The sequence below is a fragment of the Sitodiplosis mosellana genome, unplaced genomic scaffold (genome assembly GCF_009176505.1).
Source record: "Sitodiplosis mosellana isolate CC-2019 unplaced genomic scaffold, AAFC_SMos_1.0 Smas_scaffold_6165, whole genome shotgun sequence".
Classification (NCBI taxonomy): Eukaryota; Metazoa; Arthropoda; class Insecta; order Diptera; family Cecidomyiidae; genus Sitodiplosis; species Sitodiplosis mosellana.
In genome coordinates this window covers 3,120,214-3,129,929 of record NW_022601406.1, presented here as the reverse complement: position 1 = coordinate 3,129,929, position 9,716 = coordinate 3,120,214, and the positions used below count along the sequence as shown (strand labels likewise).

Sequence of the window (9,716 nt, the reverse complement as noted above, 5' to 3'; positions counted from 1 at the left end):
TGATTAACTATTATTGTCTTTTGCAAAGTTGTACAGTTTGACAAGACCAACAATTGAGTTTATCGAAATTTGTACACATATTGGCTAGAAAATGAAATGGGGTGAAGTTGGTGCTCTATATATATGAAGTGGGATTTTGCATGCAATTATCCCTTTACGTGCATCATACCTTTAGTGCAAAATCATTTATTGCCCTTCCTAACGGGAACGTCCCATCTATTCGGTGCGAACATGAAAACAAGCAAAGTGACTCCACCTGCCAACCGATATATGAATCGGTGGGAATAAAGGCAGTGTATAGAAAATGTGCCGAACAAAACGAACTACATCGTTTCCTCTACATAGAGATGTCATTGTGTTATAACTCTGTATGGATCAATTTGTTTGTTTTCATGTTAAAACCGAAGAGATGGTGCTCGCGTAAGGTAGGGCAATGAATGCTTTTGCACTAAATGACGTGCATAAATCTTCAGTAGATTATAATCAAGAAAAAGAGTTCTTTCTGCATTGACGTCTGACGCCGTATCAAGAAAAATTGAGCCCATCCGCGTAGACTCTATACTCTAGAGTGAACCAAATTCTTCTTTCACTCGAAAGTGAACAAGAGCAACCAACACTGTTCAAACCAGATTGAAATTTAGATTATTTTTTATCATCCTCTCTGTATAATTTATTTTCATTCTTGGATTTTGCCTACGGCATTAGACTCATACAAATCGCGTTCAAATTTAGCACGGATGTAAGTTAGGGTCACAAAAATGCAATGTAAGCAATTAAAAAGACAAAGAACTTGAGCTGTTTTTTGACAGAATAATAATCGATGGTCCAACAAAGCAACAATATTGGTTGGTATGGCCAATTGGCCATAGATTGACAAAAAAAATGTTTTGAAATTAATTCTACAGTACAATCGAAAAGGGGAACCGAAGGAAATCATCCGATTATTCAGCTAAATTGGTTCAGCTATTCGTCACCTGAAAAATACACATCGATCAAAAAGATCAAACCAATTTCTTATATTGTGAAAAAAATATGCAACATTACCATTATTAGTAGCCAATCTATTCCAATTGTTCTGCAGTATTAATTTTATTTTTTTTTACTTATTAAAAGTTTGGCGACCTCCTTGTGACCTAAAAATAATACAGATCAATGAAAAAGATCAAATAAATATCTTATTTAGTCAGCTTTACCATTGTTGATAGCTAATTGACGAGGAGTCTGATTCGAACTATTTTCAGCATTAACATTTGCTCCTTTACGTCTGAGAAGTTCAACGACACTCTTGAGACCTAAAAAGTAATTTAGATGGATGAAAAAGATCAAATCAATCTTCTTTTGGTAAAGACAAGTATTCAACTATTACCATTCTGAGCAGCTAAATGAAGAGGTGTGTTTTTCATATCAGTTTCCTTATGAACATTGGCTCCTTTACGGATGAGAAGTTCAGCAACATTCTCATGACCTGAAAAATAACACAGATCGATGAAAAAATAAAACTGTTTCCCTTTTTAGTGAGAACAAATAATCAACATTACCACACATGCATGCTGAATGAAGAGGTGTCCATTTCACATTAGATTCAGCATCAACATTGGCTCCAGCGTAGATGAGAAGTTCGGCGATACTCGTGTGACCTGAACAATAACACCGATCGATGGGAAAAAATCAGGTCAATCTTTTATTCAATAACAATAAGTATTCAACGTTACCTTTCGAAGCAGCATGATCCAGAGGTGTCACATTAAAATTATTTCGAATATTAGGGTCGGCTCCTAAAACGATGAGGTTTTGAGCTTCCTTCTCGTCGCCTGAAAGAATATGAAAAATATTCATAGATCAATGAAACGGATTGAACAAAATGTTCTTTTAAAAAATATGTCCACAATTACCATTCAAAGCAGCTCTATGCAGAGCTGTTTCTCCATCCATGTCTTTTTCGTTTACTAAAATATGTATAAAAAGTTTAGCATAAATGAGGTTGCCATATCTTCGTTACAAGGTGCTTTGTATATGGAATTTAAGAGTTTAACTGGATAAATAAATGAAACTTCAATCTTACCGTTCCTCCCTGGTGCTCCACTCACATCCCCGAATAAGAACTGTGGAAATAGAATCAAAGTGATACAATTGGAATGGGAACAGCGGATGAGATTAATTATAAATGTATTAATAACAGTTTCCAACTGTTTTTAATAGAATAAATGTTTCCGGTGGACATTTTTTTGGAAAAGAAGTTTGTTTTCAATTGAAAAACTTAAAAAAGGACACTTTTCATTTTTTAAATTATTTCAGAAAAAATTATCACAAATTGTCCACAAAAGGAATCAAACATAAAAAATTAAAAAAAAAAAATGGAATGAAATTGTCGACTCACCTCGGATACCACCAAGCCAATGAGCAGCAGTGTTAAAGAACTTCGACTCAGCATTTTTCTAGCTTCGAACTATTAAAAGTTTACTGTGAACTTATCAATTGGTAGGAACTGTTTGATGGACATACGAATCGAATGCATCCTCTTATATACTTTTCAAGTTTGGCCACGTCGGTGGGCAACACACTGTATAATTCAATCCATGTACAATGACGATTCTAATTAAAGTCCACAAAATATTATCGCACACATTTTTCAAAATAACAATGTCAAAACAACTGATGGAATTATAATTCCACCTGTGCACGTGTGTTAAATTTCGCGTTTCACCAATGTCGATTCTAATTAAACTCCACAAAATATTATCGCACACATTTTTCAAAAAAAAAACAATGTCAAAACAATTGATGGAATTACAATTCCACCTGTGCACGTGTGTTTAATTTGGCGTTCCACATCAAATCGATCGCATTGAAAATATCAGATGTTTCCATTTATTCCTTCATCACCTTCATTATGGTCTGAAAAACAACGCAATTGAATTGAAAATTTAAGTAAATATTTTTCACTCTTGAAATGATGAGTGGTGTTTTTTTGACGAGGCTATTTGAATATGAAAATGTTTACATCTTCTCTGGAGAACCATCCATCCGTGGTTATTTTTTAACTTTGAAACGACTTTGGAACGGAGTGTGTTTTGTACATACCGAGAAGATGTAAACATTTTCATATTCAAATAGCCTCGTCAAAAAAACACCGATGAGGGGTACCCGTAAACCGATTCCTATTGGCTTCAAACTTTTAAAGGTTTCATTTTTTGGAGAAAAAGTAAGATTCTGAAAGTTTCATGTTGATCGCATTTGCAGAAGTTTGGTTTTTGGCCCTCAATTTTTTCCAAGAAAATTTCGACAAAAATTGAGGACAAAGAATCAAACTTCTGCAAATGCGATCAACATGAAACTTTCAGAATCTCTTTTTTCTCCAAAAAATGAAACCTCAGAAAGTTTGAAGCCAATCAGAATCGATTAACGGGTAATCGGTAATTTTAGTCAAAATTTCAAAAATTTTGTATAAGAGGTACCCGTTAATCGATTATGATTAGCTTCAAATTTCCAGAATCTTATTTTTCTCACAAAAAATGAAATTCCAGAAAATTTGAAGCCAATCGGAGTCGATTTACAGGTACCTCCCATACAAAAGTGTCAATTTTTTGAGGTTTTTCTTAGGGCAAGTACCCCAGGATCAAATCGAAAATGGCTCATCTTCGAACTTAAACTAAGTTTTTCGAATACAAAACTTTTGGAATTTCCAGATTTCGATTATCTCAATTATTTTTTGAGTTATCGTGTTAACAAACAGCTACGACGACAACGACGACGACGGCACACGAACGGAAAAGTGTCTCAAAAAGTGGTTTTCTACGCATTTCATGAGTTGTTATTATGATCTAAGCTAATTTTTCGGAAAAAGTTTTCGGGACCAATTCCTATACTTTCCCTTGACACGTTGTGTACGGAAAAGTAAAATGTATGCTCAACTGAAATGACAAGCGTCGATTTGAGTAAAAGCAACTAGCTCCAAATGCAGCTTGTGTTATCCACGGTTACCTAGTGAAGCGCACGAAGCACAATTTTCATCTGACGCATTCGCGAGCAGGCACATTAAACAAATTTATTCCACACGAAAAAAGAGAGAAACGCAAACAACCTGGTAAAATCCGGAAATTTATTGGTTCAAATGTTATTCAGTTCGTACGGAAAATCGAAACTTTGCATGAACTTTGTGTGTCTTTGGTGTTGGTGCGTTTTGATATGTAGCGCTTAATCAAGAGTAAACATGTCGGTTCGAACACACCGAAATGGATAGTTCAGTGTCACCGCCGTCATGTCCAAAACTATCACACGGAAATGGTTGTGCGCTACAGTAAATGATGTCGAAAAAGTGTCGTTCTCAGTCGATTTTTGCTCCGTTCCACCCGATTATGAGTCTGCAATAATCTTTAGCAATCACGTGCACTTTTCTCTCTCTCTCTCTCTCTCTCTCTCTCTCTCACTCTCATTCTCTTTCTTGTCGTCACTGTGCCATTTTATGTGTGTTTCTCTAGTTTCGCTTCCGCTTCGCTCATTTCCGCCGCTCTTCGAGTCTTGATGTTGCTCTCGCTCATTTTCATTCTTGGTCTCGGTTTTGGTCTCTTATTCGTTCGGAATATTTTCACGCTGTTATCATCCATTCTTTTGGTATTCTCTCCCATTGCACTTCTATCGTTAAACGCGTTAATGCTTCCGTTTACATCGAACGCTTTTTGCGACCGTGCCGTTCCTCTATCAACATCTTTAAAAAACCCCAGCTGAAAATTTTACGGTGAATGTTGCAAACAGATTTCTCGCACACAACATTTCCGACGGCCAAAAAGAACACACAGACACACACACCTCGGTTGAAAATGCATGAGAATCTTTATTAAAACGGAGCAAAAACCAAGTGCTGTGATTGCATTGCTATCGCTGTATGAGCACATTCTATGGATCTATGAAGGAATGCAAAATAGCCACACAAAAATTGCAATATGCATTGCATTGCATTGGACGGTGGTGTATGGTGTGTCAAAGAGGTTTTTAAGTGAATGTGAAAAAGTGGTTTCTTCTTATTCTTTTCGTTTGTCATTTGTCTGACATTCTTATGCATATTATCCGGTGGAATTCGTTATAATTTAATTATTTGTTATTATTTCTTTTTGGTACTCGACTTCCCTCTTGAGCACCGATGAATCTCTGCACTGGCTGTTAGTTAAATGGGATTTTTCTTTTCGCCCCAATCCTGATCAAGTTGTTTGGCCACATGGGAGGAGATTTTTAATCCTTGCGGCTTGGACAAAGCAAATGATGCTATACTATAAGCATACAATGGTTATAATTAATCACGAAAAATTTACTTCAAGTCATTTATCAAAAAAAAAAAGGAGAAGAAAAAAGAGCTGAGTGTAAAAATGAAAAAGAGCGAGAAGAAAATCGAAAAAAGGAAAGAAGACTGGATTAAAAGTTTGAATCGAACAATTATTCAATATCATTTCTGTGTGGTGCTTTTTTTTCTTTTTTGGCTTTTTTGTTTCTTCGTCTCATTTTATCCCGTTTCACTTTGTGTGTTACAGATTTTGTGTTGGCCTTGTTTTATAGGTCAGCAGATTTTTGTTCCGGCAATTCTCTCATCCTATCTAACTCAGTCTCTCGCCAGTTTATGTGAACGGCCGTTAAGTTTCTGAGTAAAAGTAACTTTCCCATTGAATGTGATAAGAACCTGTGAAACCTTTCTAGATCAAGAGTAGCGTTCACATTATTTGTTGTTATGCACGATCTTTGTTCTCTATCTCTCTCTGTGTGAGTTTTTTTTTAATTTTACGATGAATATTAAATAGAAAATGGCAACAAAAAAATATGATGGAAGAACGGGAAAATGAACAAATGTTGTGTGCAAATGAAAGTATGCGAGTATGATGCGGAAAAAAGAGCGCAAGAAATGCATATTGATAATTTCAAGAAAGTAAAATAGCCGAAAGCATGACTGAGGCTTACATACATACACACATGGGCAGAAAAAAAACAACAATGAAACTCACTTGTTTCGCTATTTCTACTAAACAAACGTAATTTAAATGACTTGAATGAAATTGCCTGTATGAAAAACGCGGCGAGCCAGCCAAAGATAGCGACTGAATGTGCGCGAGTGAGTGGAGATGCATGGTCGGCTTCAAGCGATGACAATATTTCACTGAATGCGAAAGACATAATAAATGATTCCTTTTTTGTTGTCGCTATTGCTACTACTGCAACTGCTGCTGTTGCTGTTGTTGTTTTTGCCGCGTATCTCCACATATCCTCTCATAATTATTCATTAGCTTCACATATACATACCTAACACATGACTCCATCACTATGACTACACAATGGCAGAAAAAAAAGAAGAATGGTAATCAAGTAGAAAAACGTTGGCACAAATCGTCGTCATCGTAGTCGTGCAGCGGCGGTGATGAAAACAAAAAAAAAATGCACGCAAACAAACACCAAAACCAACTCACTATCGCACAAGCGGATAAGTAAGGTCACTAATGTTCCGATTGCGCGCCGCATTCGTTGCATTGGGCTATTGAATTGAATGCTGCTGATGTTGCTGATGCTATTGCGTGCGCTATGTTTCGACATTCGCGACGATGACAATTTCTGTTACATGACTTCAAACATTGACTCTATAATTCGTTTTTGATCTACTGCCGTTCGCAAGACGACACACACAGCAAAAAAGTGCCACCAACCGTCGAACAAAAGCCAAAACTCATCCAACAGTCTAACCATAAAATCTCATACAGATCAAATCCAGTTAAAACCGTGTATTTTTTTTTACATTTCAGACCATCCGAATACCAGTGGTTCACCAGTAGAAGTAGAAAATTAAAATCCACGCCGTTTTAATGCGAAAATTCACAAAAGATTACCACGAAATTCCCAACGAAAGAGCAAATGAAAGAGCAAAGCGCACTCATTTTCCTTCTTCTTTCATTCACATTCATTCTTCACCGGCACTTTTATCGTGCGAACATTTTATTTATTCCATTTATTAGGTGCTTTGAAGATGAGAACTATTGAAACCACAAGCACACTTAATTTTTCGTACTCAAAACTTTTCCATTTAAATGATGTATTTTTTTTCGGCGTGGGTTATTTTTATCTTCATTCGTGCATCCATTACGCTTCCGTATTCCGAATTGGTGCATAGCGAGCTCATTAAAAGCTCAGCTTAAATTCATGCATAAATTTTTCGTCGAAAGAAAAAAAAGTGACGAAACAGCAGCATAAGAATGTTCATTGAACAGTCGTTTTTTTTTCGCCCGGTAAAATTTAAATGCACATACGGTTGTGCACGAGGCTTACATCTTTAATTGGATGATGCTCGAAACATTTTCGCTAAAGATAAACACAGTGAAGTTGTAAAACATGTGTGAACTTTATAATGCACTGAACCAACACGTTGAATATGGCAATTTTTAAGCTGTAAAAGCTCAACATAGCTCTAAAATGCAAAAGAATCCCCTTTTTTAAGTGAAGACAAACATTAATCATTTCAAACAGAATTATGGAGCTTTTCAATGAATTTGAAACGTTTAAAACAAGCAAAAAGAGCGTTTGAAATGGAAATGTTCGAGACAAGCAAAAAACCAGAACGAATGAATGCGAGTCGTTAAAGGTCATTCAGTAACAATTTATTTTTTGAGAAGTGCTTAGTGAACTTCTTCTTGAGTCATCTGAAGAGAGCTACTCTTCAAAAGCGATATGAATTAGGAAAAGATTTACCATAGACAGAAATCTTTTTTCCAGATGACATTCACGGCAACGCATTTAACTTATTCATCAGATCACTTTATTATTTATCATGTCATTTTGATCATTTCATTAGCATTAGCTAAATCCCTTTTCATGGAAATAAAATTATTAATGCGTTTCTGGTTTAATTATAATGCACATTACAAACGCAAACATATACTTCATCATCATCTCCATCGACATCGTCTTCATCGCCTTATTTATCATCTTAAAGGTTCAAGACCTCGGTCGTTTGATACGTGCACTTATGGAAATTGTGTGTGTGTGTATTTATATATGACGTTGACTGTTGAACTGCAATGCATAATTTTTCACTCTACTCGTTTCACTCTCACACTTTGTCTTACATGTTTCGCGTTGGAAAAGTTTCAATTTTAATCCCATTCACCTTGCGTACGTTGTTCATCAAAAGCAGCATTTCCCTTTTTGGCTGATGATGTTAATTAATGTAAATATTCCTAGATCACATTCTTCTATGCATAACAGCGTAACATACCGGAAAAATTCATAACTTTATCCTAATAAGTGGCCATAATTCAGTTGCAATCGTTGTGATCGTGACATTTATTTCGATTTTATTTCAAAATTCATTACACACTCAATAAACCATTTAATTAATATACATTGCACGTATATATATCCTCTTCCATTCCATTCCACCATACATACAAATCGTATTGATATTGTGTGTAATGCTGCCTATGTCTCTCCATCTACATAATGAATCCAATGTTATATGATGACGCTTCTTCTAACTCGATTCATATTCACAGATATTCTCCTTTTTGGCCAGTCATTCAGCCCCCCCCCCATTCCGGGTTTAACTGTTATTGATATTCATTGCTCACATTTCATAAGTGTCGGTTACTTTGTTTATTTGCGGGAACGTCTCTTTTTCCCCCCAGAATGTCTTATAGGCCAACGTTATGAAATCAAACCGAATTTTTCCATGGAAAACTTTTCATATGTGTGCATAAGGCAATTTCTTTCGGATGATGAGCGGGAAATGCCGTATATTTAAAATTCATGAAGAGAAAAAAAACAACGATTTATTTTGGCTTTCGAGTCATTTTCTCTCCCTCTGTATGTGTGTCGTTTCATATGAATGTGAATTTAATTATAATTAGTCGGTTACTCTCGTTTCGAGCTCAGTGCATTACAGTTGAACAAAATAAAAATGTTAGTCATTAGTCCGTTTGTTTTTTTTTTTCAACAGAAATCAGGGTACCAGGCGTCCGAATGACTCACATTTTCAAATGCCACGTTTTTTTCTTCCTCCTTCCCCCGCAATATGAATTACCTCTTCGATATTCGCTCATTTCATGGAATTTTGAACGTGCCACGTTGCTATTTTTTGCAACGGAAATCGAGTTATCGTAATTTGATTGCAAATACTTTGGCGGAAAGTGTCTAGCCAACAAAAATGAATCACAAAGGAACAATCGTTTCGATGCAATTACCGCTCAGTTGAAAATCGTGAACACTTCCATTCATGCAGCAGACACGGCAATTCGAACAGCACACGGGCAATCAGAGATGATTTTGACCAAGTAGAAAACCAAATTGAAATCATACCTATGATCACATTAGATGAGGATTTTTGTGGACACAACATTCTATGGTCACATTTTCAGTTTGTAAACTTCCAACTAATTGAGGGGAAATGATTAGCAGCGCATGTGCAATTGCGTTTTTATTCATTTTCCCCCTACTCTCTGGAGTCAAGCATGGAGAACAACAGAGAACAATGAAATTTGCCAATAGATGGGGGAAATGCAAAGTTCTAAGTGGATAAAACCAACTGACTGCCTTTTCAACTACATTTATACATTCAAAAAGCATTAAAAAAAAAATCAGGTTCAGGAAGAAAACAGAAAAAATCTTTTAATATTTGCAAATTGCATGCAATAAAATGATGAATTGATGAAAAACCACAAGAAATGAAAAGAAACGAGAAAAAAAAAGAAAAG

The 9,716-nt window shown here is 35.8% G+C and overlaps 1 protein-coding gene across 1 annotated transcript; it reads right to left on the bottom strand.

Moving 5' to 3' along the window:
* Positions 1-1,320: 1,320 nt before the first annotated feature.
* Positions 1,321-1,932, bottom strand: LOC129574783 (ankyrin repeat domain-containing protein 65-like). Its single transcript, XM_055457249.1, has 4 exons — positions 1,893-1,932; positions 1,713-1,811; positions 1,539-1,637; positions 1,321-1,465 (listed from the first exon to the last, which is right to left on the bottom strand). Exons 1-4 carry the CDS (start codon positions 1,930-1,932, stop codon positions 1,356-1,358), a joined length of 348 nt encoding a protein of 115 aa, XP_055313224.1. The 3' UTR covers positions 1,321-1,355.
* Positions 1,933-9,716: the final 7,784 nt, after the last annotated feature.

Coding starts and splice junctions, on each gene's coding strand:
- LOC129574783 (XM_055457249.1), bottom strand. CDS start 1,932: ATGGATGGAGAAACAGCTCTGCATAGAGCTGCTTTGAATG. Junction 1,812..1,892: donor GCATAGAGCTGCTTTGAATG/GTAATTGTGGAC, acceptor ATATTCTTTCAG/GCGACGAGAAGGAAGCTCAA. Junction 1,466..1,538: donor TCATTCAGCATGCATGTGTG/GTAATGTTGATT, acceptor GTTATTTTTCAG/GTCATGAGAATGTTGCTGAA.